The sequence below is a fragment of the Ornithorhynchus anatinus genome, chromosome 1 (genome assembly GCF_004115215.2).
Source record: "Ornithorhynchus anatinus isolate Pmale09 chromosome 1, mOrnAna1.pri.v4, whole genome shotgun sequence".
Taxonomy (NCBI): Eukaryota; Metazoa; Chordata; class Mammalia; order Monotremata; family Ornithorhynchidae; genus Ornithorhynchus; species Ornithorhynchus anatinus.
The window spans coordinates 52,435,457-52,459,387 of record NC_041728.1 but is presented as its reverse complement, the minus strand read 5'-3'; the positions used below and the strand labels follow the sequence as shown (position 1 = coordinate 52,459,387).

The following is a 23,931-nucleotide window of genomic DNA, read 5'->3' as shown; positions in this document are numbered from 1 at the left end:
CCTTCTGCACTGGGAGATGAGATTAGTCATGGTATACTGGGCCTAAGGAATACTAGTTCTATTCAGGATTTATTCAACTCAGATATGCAGCAGACTGAATGTTAAAACTGCAGTGTCAGAAGTAAAAAACAAAAAAAAAAATTGGAAAGGTAGTTCTCAAATCTTTCAAGGTTAAAATAATCATTCTAAAATACTGTAGTATACATTGAGAGAAGCAACTTGGCTTAGTGGAAAGACCTGGGCCTGGAGTCAGAGGACCTAGGTTTTAATCCCAGCTCTGCCACTTTTCAAGGCTATGTGACCTTGGGCAAATCACTTCTCTGTGCCTCAGTTCCCTGATCTGCAAAATGGGAATTCAATACCTCTTCTCCCTCCTACTTAGATTTGAGCCCCATGTGGGATCTGATTATTTTGAAGCTACCCCAGCACTTAATAAGTGCTTGACACATGGTAAGCGCTTTAAAAATATTTTTAGTATTATTCAGCCTTAATATGAGAGAGGTTCTTACTGAAACTAGCTTCTAAGAATGGCTCCACTGTGGTACACAACCATCTCTTCCGGCATACATCATTTTCCAGAGAGGTGTGTATTTTCAGAAGTTTACCTAATTCCCTAACGTGTTCTCTAGGAGATGTGGTGAAAAAAGTACATTATGGAAGAACTAAAATATACTTCATTAGCTAAATGTGAATGGCCATAACATGATCTCTAAATTCCAAAAACTAATAGAATATAGAGCGCCAAAAGTTACTAATAAATAGTTGACACAAAGCAATAGAGTTTTGATCATGTTCAGTTAGATGAAAAGGGAGTAAATTTTTATGCAGTGAATTAAGGCAAAGATATATTATGTTTTGTAGGCCTTTCCGACCACAGTTCTCAAAGAATCAAAAACTTTAGTCAAAATTATCCCAGGTAAGTTATTTCACATAGTCTTAAAGGTTTTTTCATTTTGTTTTGTTTTAAGCATGCGTTCCATCCTGAGGAACCATAGATACCGAAGAGATGCAAGAACACTAGAGGATGAGGAAGAAATGTGGTTCAACACAGATGAAGATGACATGGAAGATGGAGAAGCTGTGGTTCCTCCATCTGATAAAACTAAAAATGATGATGACATAATGGACCCAATCAGTAAATTCATGGAGAGGAAGAAATGTGAGTTTTGAATAAGCATGGGAAGGAGAATCTACAAATCTGACGAATGAAAAGGTTGAGAGAGAGCCCACGCAGTATGCTCCGATCTTCTTTAAAAACCATGACCAACCCTTGATTATAACTGGTGCTGTAATTAAAACCATAGAAATTTATAACTACTGTATTTAGAAATTGGAATCTATGTTTGTTTGGCTAAGTTTGAGGAGGCTAAAAAGGGGGAGGCAGGGGGAGGTTCCTGAAAAATGTAGGTCTCAGTCATAAAATCCAGTAGACAATGGTATTCAGTTTTTATTATTTACTGTCCTGTCGATTCCATTCTCCGTGTCTCCTACATTAGGCGTTCGTGTTAAAACACAGTAATTGCATTTCTGAAAACCCTCATGCTGTCAAAAAATGGTGTTGGGCCAGTCATGGTTTCAGTGGTAAATAGTGGGCTTAAGGTCTCCCTACTCCTCAAAAGCCTTCAATGACTGCCCATCCACCTGCACATCAAAAAGAAACTCCTTACCATTGGCTTTAAAGCATTCAAATCAGCTCTCCCCCTCCTACCATACCTCAGTGATCTCCTACTATAACTCAACCTGTACACATTGGTCCTGTAATTCCGTCCTACTCAGTGTCATCTGTCTTACCACCAACCTCTTGCCCACATCTTCCTTCTGGCCTGGAACTCTTTCCCCCTTCATATTTGACAGGCCGCTATTCTCCCCATCTTCAGAGCGCAACTAAAATCACATCTATTCTGAGACCTTCCCTGACTAAACCCTCATTTCTCCACCTTATTGACCCTCTTCTCTGCTGCCTATACTCCTGGGTATGTATCCCTTAAGTGCTTTGTTACCCCACCCCGTCCCCAAAGCATTATGTACACATCCTTTTACTCTGCCATTTCCCCTATTATAATTTAAAGTTTATCTTCTCTCTAGACTGTAAGCTCCTTGAGAAGAGAGATTGTGTTTACTGACTATTTGTATTGTATTCTTCCAAGCAGTACAATGCTCTGCAAACAGTAAACCTCCAACAGTAATAATAGCAATTATGGTATTAAGCACTTACTAGTGCCAAGCACTGTACTAACTGCTGGGGTGGATATGAGCAAATCGTGTGGACTTAGTCCCTGTCCCCCATGGGCTCACAATCTTAATCCCCTTTTTACGGATGAGGGAACTGAGGCATGGAGAAGTGAAATGACTTCCCCAAGGTCACACAGCAGACAAGTGGTGGAACTGGGATTAGAACCCATGAGCTTCTGAATCCCAGGCCCATGCGCTATCCACTGCTCCATGCTGCTTCTCAGTAAATATAATCAATGTGATTAATAGCTCAAGCAATTGAAATGGTACGGGACTTCTGTCATCCTGGCTGAAATTAAAGAAGGCTGAGGAAGTTAGCCAATTTCAAATGGGCTTTACTATCTGTCACTTCATTAACATTTTGGTAGGAAACAGTATACAACATTTTAGTTTAGTTTTCAGAAAACAGTGGTTAAGTGTTGGAGTTGGTTTCTTGTGCAATGCTATTAAGCTACTGATGGTGTTGTCTTGCATTCTTTAAAAACACGCTCAAGAGGCAACCTTCACAGCTGCATCACATTAACCATTTCACAATCAAGTTTTATATAAACTGTTTCCCAATTCATCCTTTGTGTTATATCCAAATTGTGCTCTAAAGCAAGACAGCCTAGATTCTGTTATCTGTGATAAGAGGTCAAATCAATCAGTGGTATTTATTGAGCACTTTGCAGTGTACGGTACAAGAGAATTGGCAGACACACTCCCAGGCCATAACGAGTTTACAGGTGAAAATACATGGATTGATTCCTATTTACTGAAAGTTGTTTTCTCTTCAGTGAAAGAAAGTGAAGAAAAGGAGGTCCTGCTGAAAACGAATCTCTCTGGTCGTCAAAGCCCAAGTTTCAAGCTTTCCCTTTCAAGTGGGACAAAGACTAATCTTACCAGCCAGTCATCTGCAACTAATTTGCCTGGATCTCCAGGATCACCTGGGTCTCCAGGATCACCAGGGTCTCCTGGATCTGTTTCTAAAAGCACATCTCAGACGGCAGCTATTACTACTAAGGTATTTTTCTTGTGGCAGACCTACATGTCCAGGCCCCCACCCCACCCACCCCCCACCAAACAAAGACTTGGTGGAGATCAGAAAACAAGAGATGGGCAAGTAAACAGGGCCTAGCCCTCTGTGGGACAACTGTCTTCTTTGTAGATACATTTAGTTAGGGAGTTTTGTGCTTTGGTAGGAAGGATTTCATCATTAGTAATGTCATCTTCAGTTTAAAATATTGGTTTTCAAATGCAATTGTGATAACCCAAGGGAGATGTGAAAAAATGAATAAGAAAATCACTTTTTCAACAGTTTGTGTTTATTTTTAGGGAGGACTGGTGGGACTTGTGGATTATCCTGATGATGATGAAGAGGATGATGAAGATGAAGATAAGGAAGAAACTCTATCGTTGTCAAAGAAAGCAAAGCTTGAGTCATAATGGCAACTGCCTAGATCAGTACCTGTTGAAAAAGAAAAACTTTTTTTTTCTCCCTCACACCCCCTAAAAAATCCACAACAAAGCAGCAGTCTTTTGTGAATGACTGACACAGATCAGCCTTATGCATTTGGCTTTCTGCTAATCAAGTGCCAATTCAATGGAGCAGAAGGAGGGGGAAATTAAACATTTAGGGGAAAGACTTATGCCTTTGAGCTCTCCAGCTTGGACCACACATTGCCCTTTTCTCAGGGAAGGAAATGGAAAAAAATAAAGCCAACAGGGCAGGAGTTTTGTAAGTGGAACTCTGGATTGGCTGGTCAGTTGCTACAATCAGAACATGCTTTCTTGGACCATGTACAAGACTAAGAAGAATGGGCTTTTCTGCCACAATTCTTCACAAGTTGAGAATGCCAGCAGTTTCTTTATATAAATGTATATATAAAGAGACCTGCCTTTGAAATCATACATTCTGAACATTTTAGTCAAGCTACAACAGGTTTTAAAAACCTCTGTGGGGGAGGGGCCGAATAGAAAGTTTCCTCTTTTTTATCTGTTCCCTTTGCCCTTGAAACTGCAGATTTTTTTTATTTTTATTTTTTTTAAAGTAGGGATATGTTACCTACTTGATTAAAGATTGAGTGAAATTCTAGGTGTGGTCGTTTGTGTCAGAATTTTTTTTGGTTTCTCTTTTGGGTTTTGTTGTTTTTGTTGAGTTATTTTGCTCCCCTGAGTGTATGCTTAGTTGTTGAGTATATATTTGGGACCATTAAAATTTTTTTGATGTAATATAATCTAACTGTTGTGCTGGTACCTGTTTCATCCTGTGTAATTTTGTTCTCCATCACAGTTCTTAATCTGTTTAGGATTTTATGGAAAATGGTATAGTTTTTATTGACAGAAGCAAAGTAATCTTGCATTAGTGTGCATACAAAAGCAATACTATTTTGTGACTAAGTATTTTATATTAAAATTTACATCAGCAACTGTCTTGAGAAACAATTCAGGGAAATAGGGTGGAATTTTAAAAATTAAAACAGTTTTGTTAAACCTAGAAAGTGAATGAGTATTCCAAAGAGATCCTGAAATTTCATTTCTGGAAAGAATGACGGTACACTTATAAATCAAAATTTACGATGGGTAATTTAAGAGTAACACATTTGACTTTTGAAAAATAAAGTGAAAATTCAGAATAATGGTATTACTTGTATTTTTTAAACCTTTCTTTGGAATACCAATTTGAGATGTAGGAGATGGTTCCAAATTTCCTTTAACTAGAATGACATCAATTTTGATAACTCCTTTAAAACAATTTTAGCAAACTAGCCATTATCATTCACTTCCCCCTGTTTGCCAAATTCTGATAAATTCATTTTTGAATAAAATTAAATGCTGAAATATCTGTTGCACACACCCCTTCTTTTTAATTAAAGATCTTTTAGCTCTAGTACTGTTCATAATAATGAAGAAAGCACCGAGTTGAGAGTGACTACTTTGACCTTTCTAGCGCTATCTTGGTTTCCTTTAGGTTTATCCTTTCACTGAGCTTCGTTCATAAAACAAAGTTTCACTGTTCTTTTACTGTAAATGTACTGTTGCCAACCAATAGGCTTGCAAGATGCAAGAGTGGTGGAGGTCAAGGGATTGTTCCCCTGAGGCAATCATACTATGAACTTGTCTGTGTAGTGATATATCTGGTGGTGGACCCTCTGGGTATGTTTAGCCATAAAGGGTTAAAGTGCATTTCAGGATTTCATAGAGTATTCTGCTAATTTTGAGTTGCTGATTTAGACTGATTAACCCAATTCATTTATGCAGCAGATGTAAAAAACAAAAGGTACTTTTACAAAAAGTGAGTATGAGAGAAGGATTGGGATCATGAATGCATGTCTTGACGGTGGTTCAGTTGGCTCTAAAACGTCCCAGATCTGTGTCCCCCAGAGAAAGTCAGTTGAGGGTGTGCAATTGTAGAAATTGACTGTGGTCTATTAAAATGTGAAAGAAGTTGTATTTTTCTCCCCATAGTAAGTATGTAGTTTTAGAGGAACCTAAGGGTGGTTGCTTTTTCGCTCTTTTTTTTTTTTTTCAGTACAAAAGTACCATCCTTCTTGGCTTTATCTCTTGGCAAATGTGTGAGAATGCCCAGTACAGATCATAGGGCACAAGGTGGCAAAAAACTGAAATTTGAAATTTGGTCCTATTGACTTCTGGTAGTTCCCTTTCATTGTTTTAGGTCCAAAGCATGGTGTTCCGCTTCTGCAAAAGGAAAAATAGATCCTTTGTAAGCACATCATTTCTCAAAAGATTCTTAGATACTATTGAAATTACACCACTTGATCAAGCAAACATAAACTATATTGCTCTTCACTTCTTGAGTGTTACTGCCTAAGTGTATTAGGGGTTGCTAACTTTTTCATACTTTCATATGCATTTACAAAGACAAAAGCTACAAATGCCTCTACTTTCTTTCCATTGAAAAAACTCTTATGATTCATATTACTCATTTTCTCACGTTCATCACTTTTTTTTTCCAGAGCTGTTCAAATTGACAGACTAGTTATTTAGACTGTGGTTGCTAATTTACATTTTAATTCTGTGTTTCTAAAAATGCAGTTGATTTGGAGATACACCCTAGGTTCACGTTTAAACTAATATGTACTTTATTGGTTTGTACTCTTATCGAGGAAATGAAATGGTACCTAATTTACAGGTGTGGTATAGTGAGGGGAAATGATTTTCTCTTCTTGGTTTAACCGGTAAATTGATTTGCTTTCCCAGGCCATTATAATCCAGTGCAGTTACATTTGGTTAGTTGAATAAACTAGCAGAAGAGCAGGTCAGTCTCAAACTGTAATCCTTTTGCTTTGCTTGAAAAGTCATCACATTTTTTAAACGGGGATATTCATTCCCCAAACACACAATTTTGTCATTTAACTTGGTTTTTCAGAATCTCTTTTCATCACTCACAATTAAAAGGAATATGGTTTGGCAATCAAATGTGTGCATAAATTTACAAAGGACAAAATACACTCTCCTGTGAGAAGAGTACATGAAGCAACCTATCTAACGTAGCCGAAGAAGGATGTTGGGCCTAGTCAGATAATCAATAATGGGATTTTATATTGGCAGAGCAAATACAAGAAAGTCACTTAAATTCAGCCCACTTGGGTTTCATGGGATGAAGGAATAGGAAATGAATCATTACATCCTAGTTTGACTTTGCCCCCTCAAACCCATGTGTCCAAACATTTGAAAATAAGGGAAAAATTGACATCAATGAAAGGTCTCAATTTTAATCTGGTAAGCAATATAGAGAAACAGCCTGACCTAGTGGAAAGAGTACAGACCTGGGTGTTCTAATCCTGGCTCTGCCACTTACCTGTTTTGTGACATTGGGCAAGTCACTTAACCTCTGTGTCTCAATTTTATCATGTGTAAAGTAGGGAGAAGATGAGCCCCTCATAGATTGTGAATACTGTGTGGGACAGGGACAGTGTCCAATCTGTTTATATCAACTCCAGTGCTTAGTATAGTGCTTGGCCCATAGTGAGCACTTAAATACTATTATTACTAGTATTAACCTGTTAGGACTAGGAAAGAAGTTGAGAGGGTGAGAGTTAGAAATAGGAAAAAGTGCTCACAGGAGAAAATCAATGACAACTTTTTGTAAACTATCTTGCTTTGTACAGGTTTATTTGATCTAAGTTGAATATTTCAAGTTAAGCCTCTGTTTTAGACTACACAGATGAAAATGAAAATTTCCTGGAATGCACTTACAAAGTAGTAAATATGAAGTGTGTTTTTTCCCATTATAAATAATGCACTTTGATCCTTGAAGCAGTGTCTAGGTGCCATTGGCAGGCAAGAAAAGTTCCTTATTTGGTGTGTGTGGCTCTCCTGTTCCCTTAATTTTGCAATGTACTGCACCCTTTGACAGAAGCAGAATCCCATTTCTGCCATCAGTCATGTGCCAAAACTACCAGTCTAAGACTAAATTATTTCTTTGTTGCTTATGTCCATACTACCTGTTACTTGTTTCATAGTTATAACGGTGAATCCGTGTCTTATCACCTGTAATAACGTGTTGGAAATTCTTTACCCTTGCCATTGTAGCATTCCAAATTCTTTACAAATAGATTTCCAGTTTCCTTGTCTTCACTGTTCAGAATGGTTGGTTCTCACCACACAAATTGTATCGTGTATAAATTCCTATGTAAATCTTATGACCACTGATTTTTTTTTTCCTATTCCCACTGTCTTACACAGTTCTCACGTTGAGACCCACAGCAAACTGGTTTAGTGAGTATATCAGTGTTGTTTCCTGGGGTCCCAGCTGTTGCAGGCAGATCATTCTGAGGCTAATTGTCATCATGGGTTTACCTAGGCTGGAAATATTTTAAAGAAGGTGGACATTGATTCTGCAGTTGTTGTGAGCCCATTAGATGTGGACTCTCAATTAGAGCATCCACTGTGTAATAGGACATTATTCTCTGCTTTATATATGATCTAGAGAGGCTGTCATTTTGAACTCATTTACTGTTATCCCTTGACTGATCACAACACTGCTCATCTTCATATGGGCAGAAGATTGTAAAATGTATAGCTTTTTGTTGACACTCAACACTTGGTGGTGGTTTTTTTTGGTCAGTTTTGGACTGTGTTCATCTTTAAAAGGGAAAAACTGATGCAAGGGGGCTCAGATCAGCATATTAGCCTTGAGCCTCATCCCTGCTCTGCTACTTGTCTGCCACTTGACCTTAGGCAAGTCACTTCTCTGAGCCTCCGTTACTTCATTTGTGTGACTACCATGAGCCCCACAGGGGACATGGACTGTCCAACCTGATGAGATTGGCTTAGTTTGAGAAGCAGCATGACTTAGTGGATAGAGCACAGGCCTGAGAGTCAGAAGATGATGGTTCTAATCCTGGCTCTGCCATATGTCTGCTATGGGACCTTGGATAAGTCACTTCACTTATCTGAGCCTCAATCACCTCATCTCTAAAATGGGAATGAAGACTGTGAGCCCCACGTGGGACAGGGACAGTGTCCAACCTGACTAATTTCTATCTACCCCTGTGCTTAGACCAATGCTTGGCACATAGTAAGTGCTTAAGAAGTACCATTATTATTATTTTTACCCTAGTATTTAGTACAGGGCCTGGCACATAGTAAATGCTTAAATACCTTAAGAAACAAGTCTGTGATTTGGATAAGATGGGGAGTGTCAGGTGGCTTTATATATGCTTGGTGGTCTCCATGGGAATTACATATAATACCTGGTGTTTTGTGGCCTCAAGGCTCAGCCTCCCAGGAGAACCCCTGCGTGGCAGCTCCTTCTCAACCAGAAGTGAGCTCAGGCCCATTTAGGCTCCTATTCAGAGCTGGGCTAGAATCCCTTTGTTGTGGGTCAGATTGGGTCAGGTACTTACCCAAAGTTGGTGCTGAGGTGGTGTGGGGTCTGTGACAGACGTTGTCAGCGGGAATGTGTGGGGCTTTCAAACAGGAGTGATCAGCGCTTCCCTCACCTACTTGTGCGAATTGTCATTCTCTAAAATTGCAGGGTCTTATTTGGGCAAAGTATAGGATTGTGCCCCCGATATACCCACCTTCCTCTGGCTCTGAACCCGTTCCCCTCTGCCTTGTATCCAGAGACTTAAATATTCCTTACGGATGGTACTGGAGATTGGAAAATAGGCCTGAAGCACGTAGTTTAAAAATTCCAGGTTTGAACTTGGAAATGTGCTGATTTTTTCCTCTTTATGCCTCAAATTGTTGATCAAAATGCATCATCTTCCTAAGATTGTTTTTAAAGTGTAAAAGTATTCTGAGCAAGTTTTCATTTCTAAGTTGACTACCCAGCTACTTTTTGAAAAGAACAATATGATTTGCAAATATTTTGGAAGACATGAGAAAAATCTTTATCTTTTTCCAAAACCACTGAAGGTGCCCCTTCAGAACTGAGAAGTGCATTAGCTGTCAGTGGGGCTCCAAACCGGAGGATTCTCTTGTCCAATATGCATTTTTTAAATGGTATTTTTAAAGTTCTCACTGTTCTAAGAGCTGGGGTAGTTAAGCTAATAAGGCTGGATACAGCCCTTGCCTCTTAGGAGACTCATAGTCTAAGTAGGAAGGAAAACAGGCATTGAATCCCCATTTTGCAGTTGAAGCAGGCATAGAGAAGTTGTGACTTGCCCAGGGTCACACAGCACTCAAGTGGCGGAGCCAGGATTAGATCCCAGGTAAACTGGCTCCCAGCCCCATGCTCTCTCCATTATGCTTCCTTGCCTAGGGCCCACCCACCTTTAGGTTTTCAACTAATTTTTGTTGAATTAGATTTTCTGTTAGAAAAAGAGCTTCTGCCCTACTTGATCTGCCCACCCCCACCTTCGCAATAGAATCCAAAAGCCCACCTGATTATCTGGACTGAAGAATTGATTTTAGAGCGTACTAGCAAAAGAATCTGTTTTGCCTGGGTGGTTCGTCCTTTCCCTGAATTTTCTTCATTGTCTCTTCTATTACATCATTTCTCACCACTTTTTTTTCCTTTTATGGTATATTTTAAGCACTTACTATGTGTCAAATACTGTTCTAAGAAGTGTCAAATATGTGTGTGTCAAATAAGTATATGTCAAATACTGTTCATAGAGAAGCAGTGCGGTACAGTGGAAAGAGCGCGGGCTTGGGCGTCAGAGTTCATGGGTTCCAATCCCAGCTCCGCCACTTGCCAGCTGTGTGACTTTGGGCAAGTCACTTAACTTCTCTGTGCCTCAGTTACCTCATCTGTAAAATGGGGTTTAAAACTGTGAGCCCCACATGGGACAACCTGATTACCTTGTATCCCCCAGCGCTTAGAACAGCGCTTTGCACATAGTAAGCGCTTAACAAATACCACCATTTTTTTTTCTAAATGCTGGTGTAGATAAAAATGAATTGTTGGACATAGTCCCTGACCCACATGGGGCTCGTGGTCTAAGTAGGAGAGCGAACAGGAGAACTGAGGCACAGAGAAGTTAAGTAACTTGCTCAAGGTCACACAGCAGACAGGTGGTGAAGCTGGGATTAGAACCTAGATCATCTCACTTCCAGGCCCGTGCTCTTTCTGGTTCTCTATGCTGGGTCTCTTTTTACCAGTCAGTTTTTTCCTCTTCCTATCCATCTGCATTTTATTGAGTACCTCCCACATTCAGGACATTACGAGCACTTGATCAATCGTCTCTCGTTTTCTGTCCCTGCTGGAGAAGCTCCTCAGGTATGTGCAAGTCAAAAATAACAGCTAAGAAGAATGTGAACCACTTCCCCATGAGTTTAGCCATTCCAGGTGAGTCGAGGGATGGTTAAGGTTGTACATCACATTGTGCTTCTGAGTACCCTGTTGTCCCTATGGACAACAGAGTACGTGGCTAAATGGACAAAGGAGGTGTCTGGCAGAAATGGTCTTGGCTGCACCTTTCCTAATCAGCTTGTGCTATTTCTCGTTTGCTCGATGTTTGTCCCTTTTTTCCTGTGGACACAGTGGAGAGCGCTGGAAAGTAATCCAAATAGCTCCCCACCGTCTTCAGAAGTGCCTTGTTAGCCTCACTCTGATTGAGGCTCCATCTGGTTCGTGTTTTGTTCCCAAAGTTGCTAGCCGCTGGGGCCTAGTAGAGGTCAAAATGTTACGACTGTGAGGTTTGTCTGTGACATTGTACTTGAAGTAATACTATAGTGAAACACTGTAAAATCAGAACCTTGTGATATCCTCTTGAGGCAATGTGGAATGTGCCTCAAAAGTCATTATTTCTGCCTGTGCAGTACTTGTTAGCTTTGCTATGAATGAAGGAAATTTTCTGCCAGAAACCTTTCAAAAGCTGCCCCTTTGTGCAGACCTGGCCACTAGAGAAACCGATGAATCCTAATGACTGGTACAATGTTTGAATTCCTGCAACTAGAATGGAAAAACTTACTCCATGGATGATTGTTTCAATTTTTTTTCCTCATCACCCACAGATCTTACCTTTCCTCTACTTAGGAATTTGTGGTGTAAAATACTTGTTGCCTCATGTCGTTCTATCTCCATGATGTCCTCGGCCCATCAGAACATATAGACGAGGTTGGGTCTAACCCCTGGGCTGCAGGACACATACGGTGACCAGTGAACTCCAGCCTCTTGCAGGTCAGTGGCCCTGAACTACAGATGCTTATGGCAGCTTGATTCGACTCCCTTACTCAACCGCCTGGTACGAAGACCACTTTAAAACAGGACAAGGGCATATGTGAGCCCCTTTTCTCTAGGAAGGGGAAGGTGGGTGTGGCTCTAGCCAGACTTTTATAATTGTTCATAGGGGGAATAGTAAAAATAGGGCCTGAGACTTAGAAGGACCTAGGTTCTAATCTAGATTCCGTTTCTGGTCCGCTGTGTGACCTTGGGCAAGTCACTTAACTTCTTGTGCCTCTGTTACCTCATCTGTAAAATGGGAATTAAAACTGAGAGCCCCATGTAGGAAGTGGACTGTGCTTAGAATAAGAGAAGCAGTGTGGCTTAGTGGAAAGAGCACGGGCTTGGGAGTTAGAGGTCATGGGTTCTAATCCCGGCTCTGCCACTTGTCAGCTGTGTGACTTTGGGGAAGTCACTTAGCTTCTCTGTGCCTCAGTTCCCTCATCTGTAAAATGGGGATTAAAACTGAGAGCCCCATGTAGGAAATGGACTGTGCTTAGAATAAGAGAAGCAGTGTGGCTTAGTGGAAAGAGCACGGGCTTGGGAGTTAGAGGTCATGGGTTCTAATCCCGGCTCTGCCACTTGTCAGCTGTGTGACTTTGGGGAAGTCACTTAGCTTCTCTGTGCCTCAGTTCCCTCATCTGTAAAATGGGGATTAAGACTGTGAGCCCCACATGGAACAACCTGATTACCCTGTGTCTACCCCAGCACTTAGAACAGTGCCTGGCATGTACTAAGTACTTAATAAATACCATCATCATCAGAAAATCAATCTCACCTCCACTTCAGAGTATTAGCACAGAGTTTGGGCCTCCTAGACTTGGGAATAAGGCTTGTCCAGGAGTGATGTTGCTTTACCCCCAGCTAATTTGCAATAAGGACATGGCTGCCACAATACAATCAGTGAAGCATATGTAACTTCAAAATCACTGAGTGTCAAGTGACGTCCACTTGCACCCACATCCCAAAGTATCCATCTGTCTTCTAGCAATTTCTGCACCTCGATCTAGTCTACCCTCCACCGACCCCTTGTTCCTCTTCTTCCTTGGACTTGGAACTTACACCCCCCGTCATATCCAACAGTCCACTACTCTCTTTACTTTCAAAACTCTCTTAAAATCATATCTCCAAGAGGTCTTCCCCGACTAAGTATTTCATTTCCCGTCTGCCCTCCCCTCTCTGTCAACTGTGCACTTGACTGAGTATCTTTTAAGCAGTTTGATGCTCACACCAGCCCCACAATATTTATGCATATATTCTTATATTCTGTGTCCCCTACCCTTAGGATACTTCAATGTTTGACTCCCCCTGTGGACTTCCAGTCTGTTGTTATTTTCCCAAGTGCTTAATACAGTGCTGTGCACAAAGTGAGTGCTCAAATACTATTGAGTGTGCGTCCAAAATTTTGGGGCAACTACACTGTAGTTCAGGGTGCACTCCTAGGAAGCTGCTTTTGACCACATCCCCATGTGTTCCATCCAGTAATGTTTAATTCTGATCTTAGCTGACAGTCTCTGCTTACAAGGGACCACTCCAGTGAGGCCAGTTGTTGGCCAGTGCTGGTTGGCAGATTGAGGAACTTGTGAGATAAAAGAAGTAAGGTAAAGCAGAGTAAGAAAAAACCAGCACAAAGCATGGGAGGAATCGTGACATTCATGCCAAAGAAGCAACATCTTGTGCAAAGATGAGGGAACCAGGAAGTAATACCAAATTCATTCATTCATTCATTGAAACATTTAACCTGAGAAGACTCACATTTCTGATAGGCCTGTTATGCTACATTTTATCTTAAGTCTCCCTAACCTGAACTCTTAAAAACAATGCGCAGTTCAATTCACCCAGCAGAGGTTTATACTGCAAACGTGCTAAAATTGCCCAAAAATGTTTGTGCGTGTATGTGTGTGTTCATTTGCACTATTGCTTGAGAATAGAATTTTCCTTGTCAGGCTTGTGTGTGGCCACTTGAGGGCTCTCGTTACCTTTTAATGCCCAATATATTAAAGAAAAAAACAACTGGGCAAAGCGTTTAGGTCCCATTCAATCGAATGTATTGAGCGCTTACCGTGTGTAGAGCACTGTGCTAAGCGTTTGGGAGAGTACAGTATAACAGTTGGTAGAAACATCCCTTGCCCATGACAAGCTCCACACGTATCAATTGATTGAGCGCTTACTGTGGGCAGAACATTGTTTTGAGTGCTTGGGAGAGTACAATATAACAATATAAGGCATTCTCTGCCCTCTACGAGTTTACAGTCTAGAAGACTGTAGTCCAGAGAGTGTGCAAATAAATTGGCACAAAAATAATTTTGCAGTTTTCACAGCACTACAAAAACCGCAAACAAGTTTGGTGACGTACTTTAGAAGTCCAGGAAAATTCTCTGCATGTGAAAACTAAATGGCATTCATTGAGTATTATACTGTGTGCAGAGCATTGTACTAAGCACTTGGGGGAAAAAAAGTTGGTAAATATGCTTCCTTCCCACAAGGAACTTACAGGCTAGTAGGGGAGACAGATGTCAAAATAAATTGCAAAAAGGATAAGCGGCAGGGTGTAAGGATGTGCACATCAATGCTCGGAGATGGGGATGGAGTATTAGGGGACACAGACTTAAGTGCCTGGGTGACACAGAAGGGAAGCAGAATAGGGTGGTTTGATGAGAGGTTAGGGAAATCTTGTATTTAATTTTAAATGGTAGAGCCCTTTGGGGCACACATGTTCATTGTAATTGTGGCCCTTGGGACCTGCAATAATAGAATATACAAAACCAAACCTGATTTTATAATAATGGTAACAGTACACTGATTAAGTGTTTACTGATGTGCCAAACACTGTAATTATAATAATTTTGGTATTTAAGAGCTTTTTGTGGGCCAGGCACTGTACTAAGCACTGGGGTAGATACAGGATAATAAAGTCAGATACAGTCCTTGTCCCTTTTGGGGCTCATATTCTAAGTGGGAGGGAGAGCAGGTGTTCAAGCCCCGTTTTTTTAGCTGAGAAAATTCACTGTACAGAGAAGGCAAGTGACTTGCCAGAGGTCACACAGCAGCCAAGGAGCTGAACCAGGATTAGAACCCAAGTCTTCTGACTCCCAGGCCCGAGCTCTTTCCAACAGGTTACTCTGCTTCCCTCTTTGTAATGAGCAAAATCTACAATGTGAGAGTGTTTCTGAGATGTACTATTAGGCAGATGTGCAGTAGCACCAACACATTGCCAACATCATTCCTCTCAGGTAAGTTATGTTTTGTACTCTTGGGTAAAACAGGTTAAAAAAGATACTGAAATGTGCTTCAGCAGTGTTGTTAATAATAATTGTGGTATTTATGTGCTTACTATATGGCGAGTACTGTTCTAAGCACTGGGGTAGATACAAGGTAATCAGGTTGGACACACTCTATGTCCCTCATGGGGCTCACAATCTTGAGCCCCATTTTATGCATGAAGTACACAGAGAAGTTAAGTGACTTGCCCAGGGTCACACAGCATACATGTGCCTGTCATGTAGTAAGCGCTTAACAAATATCATCATCATGTGGCAGAGTCGGGATTAAAACCCAGGTCCTCTGATGTGCTGGCCCCTTCCTTTCCACTAGACCATGCTACTTTAGTGGACTTGCATCTGCAGCCACTGAGCATAAGAGACAGCTGGCCAAGGGTGAGGAATTTCCTATAACAGTGAATGTCTGAAGTTGTGCCCCTTTTGGAGAGCTCACCCGTTTCCTATGCCCCATACTGAATATGCCCACTTGGGCTACTATTTTGCAAGATAACAAGGAATAGGACACAAGATTTCTCTGTTGCTAATTCTCTGTTCATAGCCCTCCTTCATTTTCTCTCAGGGAAGAGGGGCAGAAAACCTCACTGCTTGTATTTCTACTTGCACTTTTCTTTGTGTTTCTAAAAGGAGAAGTTTAGTGTGTACAGAGAAATGTCTGTAAGGCAGAATGAAGGAATCGCAGTTTTCTGGGCTTGCTTCATTTGAAAACATCAGAGTCTTTTCGGATTAGGTATCTAGTTAAAGCAAGGCGGGAGCACTCTACTTGTTACAATTTGCCCTGTTGCTCCATGACCTGCATTTGGAAATAATTGACTTGAGTATTTATTAAGTGCTAAAACTATATATCTGGCACTCTACTAAGTGCTGGGGTAGATACCAGCTAATCAGATTGGACATGGTGATTTTTTTTTTTTTTTGGCACCTACCCAGCAATCTTGGCACAGAACAACCCTGTCTTTGTCTCCAAGGGGAAGTGCCCCATTTTTCAAGTTCAAAGTCCTGGAAAACTGGCAACTGGTGAAATCGTGAAGCGGGAGGCTGCGTGGCCCAATGGAAAGAGCACAGTCCTGGGACTCACAGGACCTGGGTTCTAATTCCACCTCTGCCACTTGCCTGCTTTGTAACCTTGAGCATGTCATATAACTTCTCTGTACCTCAATCACCTCATCTGTAAAATCAGGATTAAATCCACCTCATTCCAACCTAGACTGTGACCCCAACATGTGACAGGGACTGGGTCCAACTTGATAGATTTGTATTTACAACAGTGCTTGATACCTAATAAGTGCTTAACAAATGCCATACAAAAATGTTGGGGGAAGAGGAAAAAGCTGGAATGTGAGAGAATCCATCTTCACTTTATATCAGGATTTTCACAAGGACACCTCTTCACTGCAAATATCTAGCACAGAAAGGTTACTCATTAAACAGTCATATTGACCACTTACTGAGTGCAGAGCGCTGTGCTTAGAGCTTGAGAGAGTACACTATAACAGTGTTGGTAGATATGTTACCTGCCCATAATGAAGTTACACTTGATTGGGGGATATCCCGGATGTTTCTAGAATCACAGATACAAAACACATAGGAATGGGTTATGAGAAGGCCAAGATGACAGCACTGAATAATACTTACAGCAAGTGTTTCAGATGACCATAATTAATTCCTTACAGGGTTGTTAATATTCAAAAGGTAGAAAGTTGATTATATCAATTCACTGGGCATTTGCTGAGCCATTATTTTTCCTTCTGTCATTTATTCATGCTAAATCAAAACAAAAGCTCAAAAGAGAAAATAGGCACGTTCATTTGGATAGGAGGATAAATTATTTAGGGAAAAAAGGACCGTATTGGTTGGATCTCCTATTCTTCACTTGGCTTCATTCATTGCCTATTTTTCCATACAGCCATATTCCTAAAGTTTACCCATGCAAAATGTCTGCAATCCATGACATGCCCAAGGTCACACAGTAGGCAAGTGGCAGAGGCAGGATTAGAGCTCAGGTCCTCTGACTCTCAGGTCTGTGCTCTTTCCACTAGGCCATGCTTGATGAGGAAGTTAACTGGAGGAGAGGATTTGGGGAGCATCATGTCTAATGCTTTCAATGGGGCTACAAATTAGCTGGCAAGGTTGTCAGGGGCAAAAGAAGTGGGGAGAATGGTTGCTTGGGTTATTTGAATATGTATGAAGTTGTTCCCTGTACTTGAAAAATATGTGACATTCACCAATGGGTACTTGTGTGGTAAAAGGCCAATGTGGAACACACATTCCTGGCCACCTTGTGTCCCACACAAAAGTTGTCCCATGTGTTGGTCATGTTTGTATAACAGGAGAGCATCAGATGCTATATTTGCTTTTGTTCCTTATTCCTCTAATTCAAAGTGTCTACTCAAAGCTGTTTGACTCACTTGCAGTGTGCCATTATCTTCCTACTTCAATTGCCTCCCAGTGTTCAGCAGAGTTGCAGCCTCGTCTGAGGTTTTGCTTGACTGTGTCCTTAAAACACTTCCTCTGTCCTCAATGTTTCGGGTTTCCCACTTCAAGCTCACCAAAAAACAGCTTGTCTGAATGTCCCCTGCTGTTCATTTTCCTCACTTGTCCCACCAACACAGCATTGTTGAGGTGAGCAGACCTGCCATGCTAGGGGACCGACTTCATTCAACTTTTTTTGTGATTCTGACTTGCCATTTGATGTAACTGAATACTTGAGATATGTGTATTTTTTGGATGGCCAGTGCGAATTATCCATTTTGCTAGTGTTGTCTATGTTCCTCCCGTGACAAGAAATGGAAAAGGAGCTTTATTTTATCCTGTATCTCGGTTTTAACCAGGTTTTGAGAGAGTGAACACAGCGAAGTGTGCCATCAAGATGAGTCAAAGTGGGGACGCCCCTCAGTTATTTTCCCAGTTCCCATTATTGCGTCTCATTGTAGGCAGGGAACATTTCTACCGCCTCCCAAGCGGTTAGTACAGTGTTCTACACACAGTAACCTCTCAAATACAATTTCTTGATTGATTGGGCTCACATCCCTCCAATTGGACCTCGCTTTATACACAGGAATGGGGAGAAGGTTGACGAGAAGTTTGTGAATGGACAGGGGAAGGCAAGATGCCAATGGGAAGTTGTAACTGAATGAAGAGTCTGGGCCTTGGGACTGTGATGTGACCGTGCAAGCTGGGGACAGGATTTCCCAGGCCAAGAGATATATCTTTGAAAGGAAGACAGTCTATTGTGTGTGACAAGATTTCAAATTTGCTTCTAGAGTTTAAAAAAAGGAAAAAGTGCATTTGCATGAGGTTGAGGAGGGAACTGTGTGAATCCATTTGAAGACTGGGCAAGGATGCTTTAGCTGGCCAGGCCTCTGACATTACTTCACATTTCTCTGGAGGTGGAAGGACAGTTGCTCTATTGAGCCCTCAGACTCCTGTGAGTTTCCAAGGAGGACCTATCCCAGGCTGGCCATGAGTTTTGGCATGAGTCATTTTTGGGCCCACATGGGCCACAGAAGGTGATGGATGGGAGAACAGTGGGCAGGATGCTCTCTTTCTCCACCCTGGGTCTGGGGCACCCCGCTGGCTAAGAGGTAATGCAGTCCAGTGGATAGAGCACGGACCTGGGAATCAGAAGGCCCTGGGTTCTAATCCCAATCTGTTGTTTGCTATGTGACCTTGGGCAAGTCAATTCTCTGTGCCTCCGTTCGCTCATTTGGAAAACAGCGATTAAGACTGAGTTCTGCTGACTAGTGTGTATCTATCCTAGTGCTTAAAACACACAGTAAGTGCTCAACAAATGCCATTAAAACAGGGCAGGGCCGTGGTTGGGGACAGGTGGATGGGAAGCTGGGATCATGCTTGGCGTAGGAGCAGGTGGGGAGAAGCAGGGCCCTGTCCTCCAGCCCCAAAGCCCCTGAGGGTCACCCCAGGAGACCACGAGGCAGGCCCTGACCCATCCCGGCCATTTCCTGGGTCAGGGGTGCTCAAGGGTGAGGGGCTTCTGCAGGGGAGGGTGGCTGCCCTAGGGGAGTCCATGGGCCACTGTGCAGGGTGGAAATGGCCCACAATGACTTCACTTTCTAACCTCCCACAGTCTGCCTTGGCCCAGTCCAAGCCTGGGGGCTAAACTGCAGGCCTGCTTCCCAGATCCAGCCACACCCAGGAAGACATCTCCTGAACATCATAACTAATAATAATGGTATTAAGCACTTACTATATGCCAAGCACTGTTCTAAGTGCTGAGGTATATACAAGGTAATCAGGTATGCCACATGGGGCTAACAGTCTTAATCCCCATTTTACAAATGAGGAAACTGAGGTACAGACAGGTTAAGTGGCTTGCCCAAGGTCACACAGCAGACAAGTGGCAGTTGTGGGATTAGAACCCACCTCCTCTGACACCCAAGATCGTTGTCTTTCTACTAAACCATGCTGCTTCTCAACTCCCGGGCAGAGAGGAAGCAACCTGGTCTAGTGGCTACACCACGGGCCTGAGAGTCAGAAGGCCCTGGGTTCCAGTCCTGCCTCCGCCACTTGTCTGCTGTGGGACCCTGGAGAAGTCACTTCTCCCAGTGTCAGTTCTGTCATCTGTAAAAATGGGGATGGCGACTGGGAGCCCCACGTGGGGCAGGCACTGTGTCCACCCCACAAGCAGTGTGGCTTAGTGGAAAGATCCCAGGCTTGGGAGTCAGGTCGTGGGTTCCGATCCCGACCCCGCCACTTGTCACCTCTGTGACTTTGGGCAAGTCACTTCACTTCTTTGTGCTTCACTTGCGCCCATCTGTAAAAGGGCAATGAAGACCGTGAGCCCCACGTGGGACAACCTGCTAACCTTGTATCTACTAGCGCTTAGAAGAGTGCTTGGCACAAAGTAAGCGCTTAAACACCGTTATTATTATTATTAGACGCTCAGTCCAGCGCCCACCACATAGTAAGCGCTTAAATAATAATGATGGTATTTGTTAAGCGCTTACTATGTGCCAAGCACTGTTCTAAACTCTGGGGTAGCTACAGGGTAATCAGGTTGTCCCACGTGGGGCTCACACTTTTAATCCCCATTTTCCAGATGAGGTACCTCATCTAGAGAAGCAGCGTGGCTCAGTGGCAAGAGCCTGGGCTTTGGAGTCAGAGGTCATGGGTTCGAATCCCGGCTCGGCCACTTGTCAGCTCTGTGACTGTGGGCAAGTCGCTTCACTTCTCGGTGCCTCAGTTCCCTCATCTGTAAAATGGGGATTAAGACTGTGAGCCCCACGTGGGACAACCTGATTCCCCTGTGTCTACCCCAGCGCTTAGAACAGTGCTCGGCACATAGTAAGCGCTTAACAAATACCAACATTCTTATTACCTGAGGCCCAGAGAAGTGAAGTGACTTGCCCAAGGTCACACAGCAGACAAGTGGCAAGGCGGAATTAGAACCCACGTCCTCTGACTCCCAAGCCCGGGCTCTTTTCCACTGAGCCACGCTGTTTCTCTGAATACCCTTCTGATGATGATTCCGGGTCGCTGCAAGGCCACGGGAGGGAGAAAAGAAGGCCCGTCCTCGCAGCGCGCCCGCAGCAGGTGTCGCATCCCCCCGCAACCCCGAGCTAAGGGACCGAGCTGCCGGAGGTGTCGCCCGAGCTGGGCTCGGCTAGACTCGGCTGGGTTCTCGGTTCGGTTCGGCTGCGCTCGGCTGGATTCGGCTGGGCTCGGCTGCACGGGCTGGGCTCGGCTGCGCTCGGCTGGGCTCTCGGTTCGGTTCGGCTGCGCTCGGCTGGGCTCGGCTGCACTGGGCTGGGCTCTCGGTTGGGTTCGGCTGCGCTCGGCTGGACTCGGCCGCGCCCGCGGGGTGTGCCTCCTGTCCTGGCCACGGGGCGGCGCCCTCCCGCGGCGGGGGGGGGGCTGGTCCCCGCCGTTCGGCAGGTGCGGCGGCCCTAGCGCCCCCTTGCGGCCTCATCCAGTCCTATCTACTGAGCGCTCCCATCGTGCAGGACACTGCACTGAGCGCTTGGAAAGTACAAGAGAGCGGGAGAGAGAGGCAAGCCCCTCCGAGCTTGGGCTGCTGCAGCTGGCGGGCCCGGGGCCCGCATTGTCCCCTCTGCTCCATCCCCGCCCGCGGGGGGAGTCCAACGGGGGCTGGAGCCCCGCCTTTGTCTCCCGCGCTCCTCCCCCTCCTCCTCCTCCTCCTCGTCGTCCCCCTGCTCCTCCCCCGCCGCAGCTGCTTTGTGCCCGGCCGGCCGGGCCCGGGGCAGGGGCAGCAGCATGGACGTGACCATCTCCGAGCTCATGGAGCTCTTCCTGCAGAGCCCGCTCGTCACCTGGGTGAGCCAAGGGGCCGGGGATCGGTGGAGGGGAGAAGGGGGACAGTCCTGGGGGGGGGGGGAGGGGGAGAAGGGGTCCCGGCGACTCCCCGGTTGTGCCCCGTGAGGTCCTCGGCTCTTCCCTCTGGGGACTCCGGCTGGGCCCCATCGATGCCCCGTGGATGCATGCCCCTGATGGGCCCCGGCCATGCCCGGTGGGGTCCTCGGCTCTTTCCTTTGGGGGCTCCCGTTGTGCCCCGTGGATGCCCCGTGGGCACCCCGGCTGTACCCCGTGGATGCCCCGACTGTGCCCCGTGGGTACCCCGGCTGTACCCCGTGGATGCCCCGTGGGTACCCCTGCTGTGCCTGGTGGATGCCCCGTGGGTGCCATGGCTGGGCCCCGGCGATGCCCAGGGGGGTCCTCGGCTCTTCCCTTTGGAAGGCTCCGGCTGTGTCCCGTGGATGCCCCGGCTGGACCCCGTCGATGCCTCGTGGGTACCCCGGTTGTGCCCTGTGGATGCCCTGGCTGGACCTCGTGGGTACCCCGGTTGTGCCCTGTGGATGCCCTGGCTGGGCCTCGTGGGTACCCCGGTTGTGCCCTGTGGATGCCCTGGCTGGGCCTCGTGGGTACCCCGGTTGTGCCCTGTGGATGCCCTGGCTGGACCTCGTGGGTACCCCGGTTGTGCCCTGTGGATGCCCTGGCTGGACCTCGTGGGTACCCCGGTTGTGCCCTGTGGATGCCCTGGCTGGGCCTCGTGGGTACCCCGGTTGTGCCCCGTGGATGCCCTGGCTGGGCCTCGTGGGTGCCCTGGCTGGGCCCCGAGAAAGCCCCGGCTGGGCCCTGTCGATGCCCCGTGGACGCCCTGGCTGCATCCCATGGGTGCCCTGTGGTTGCCCCGGCTATGTCCGTGGGTGCCCCGGCTGTGCCCCATCGATGCCCCGTCGATGCCTCGTGTCCACTCCAGCTCTGCCCCCTCCCTCCCAGGGGCAGGTGGGCGATGGGTGTGAGGCTGCGGGCACAGCACCTCCCCGGCCCTCTCCCTGGCACGGTGGCTGCCCGGTAGGCTCACTGTTGTGGGAACACTCACCCCCCAACCCCGACCCTGCCCACGCTCCCCCGGCCTGTATCGACGGACAGACCGACGGACGGACCGAATCGGTCGTGGCCATCCCTCAGTCCGTGCCCCAGCGCTCAGTACAGCGTGCTGCACACAGTAAGCGCTCACTCAATACGATTGAATGAACCCCAGGGGCGCAGGTGGTTGCCTCTGGGGAGGCCAAACTGCAGCCCAGACTCCCTTTTCCCCTTCCCATCGCCCCGCAGGACTTGGGTATATAGATGTCCACGTCTATTTCATTAATGATGTGGGTCTATCTCCAATTCTCTTTATTCATATTGATGCCTCTTGACTTGTTTTGCTGTCTCTCTCCCCCCTTCTAGACGGTCAGCCCGTCGTTGGGCAGGGATTGTCTCTCTTTGTTGGCAAATCGTGCTTTCCAAGCGCTTAGCCCAGTGCTCTGCACATAGTAAGCGCTTAATAAATATGACTGAATGAATAATGCGGGATCCCCGCACCTGTCCCCCCCATCCCCTCCTCCTCTAGTGAGGGAACCGGGCTTGCCGGACTCTTCACCCCAAATCTGTCCTTCTGTCCATCCCCTCGCATCACCTCCCCGGCCTCAGCAGCACCTGGCCCAAGGTGGGTGGGCGGGCCTGGCATCTGCAGAGATCAGCGTGGGTAGGGGGTGTGTGGGGTGTGTGTGTTTGGGGGTGGAGAGACCCTTTCCCCCTCCCCAACACCTCCCACCTCCCTTCCCCCTCCAAGAAGCCAGGCCTGGGGTCTCCAGGGGCCAGGCAGTCCACTAGTTAGGGCTGCGAGGGAAGGAAAGGGATGGGTTGGGGATGGAGGCCTCAATTGAGGACCAGCCCAGGGACACCGAGCCTGTTTAATTGAGGTAGGGGGCACGGCTGGAAAGAGAACCTATTTTAAAATGCAATCCAAAAAGATCGAGGAAGAGTTTTTTTGTTTGTTTTTTCCAGCTGGGACCCTCAAGGGGAGATGAGATTCAAAAAAAAAGGTTGCGGTCCCCAAACTGTACCCGGTGGGACTTGAGGAACAGGAATATGTGTTGGGGGGTGGGGAGGAGCGGTGTCTGGGTGTGTAAGAGAGACTTTTCTCCCCCTTGGAATCTCATGAGCCATTTCAGGTCAGGTTTCACTTCTGGAGACCAGGTTTTGATGCTGGGGGAACTGTCAATCTCTTCAACAGGTGAAAACGTTTGGACCGTTTGGAAGTGCTAACGAAGACAAATTGACTATGTATATGGATCTAGCGGATGGCATCTTTTTAAACAAAATCATGTTGCAAATGTAAGTTGTCTTTTTTTAGAAGATTAAAGTTACTGGTGGGTGGAAATTTAAGTCAACAAATTACCATTACAGATATACTGTGTATTCATGATGGGTGTCTATGTGACTTTTTAAAAACAGATTAAGGCTCCTTCTTGAGCTAGTGGGGCTGAAATGGTGCAG

The 23,931-nt window shown here is 45.2% G+C and overlaps 2 protein-coding genes across 6 annotated transcripts in view; both read left to right on the top strand.

The window, feature by feature from the left end:
• The window catches only part of PPP4R3A (protein phosphatase 4 regulatory subunit 3A), a 43,882-nt gene extending 38,828 nt beyond the window's left edge, over positions 1-5,054 (top strand). For both annotated transcript variants that reach the window (XM_029058888.2, XM_029058887.2), the window contains exons 13-15: positions 969-1,159; positions 3,009-3,235; positions 3,547-5,054. In XM_029058888.2, coding sequence (XP_028914721.1) covers positions 969-1,159; positions 3,009-3,235; positions 3,547-3,657 — 529 coding nt within the window. In that variant the 3' untranslated portion in view covers positions 3,658-5,054. The remainder of the gene's footprint in view (positions 1-968; positions 1,160-3,008; positions 3,236-3,546) is intronic.
• Positions 5,055-21,326: 16,272 nt separating this feature from the next.
• The window catches only part of CCDC88C (coiled-coil domain containing 88C), a 172,320-nt gene continuing 169,715 nt past the window's right edge, over positions 21,327-23,931 (top strand). For all 4 annotated transcript variants that reach the window (XR_003757430.1, XM_029058882.1, XM_029058881.1 and 1 more), the window contains exons 1-2: positions 21,327-21,420; positions 23,669-23,769. Coding sequence is in view for 3 of the 4 variants with exons in the window: in XM_029058882.1 (XP_028914715.1) it covers positions 21,361-21,420; positions 23,669-23,769 (161 nt within the window). In the remaining variant the exon portion in view is untranslated. The remainder of the gene's footprint in view (positions 21,421-23,668; positions 23,770-23,931) is intronic.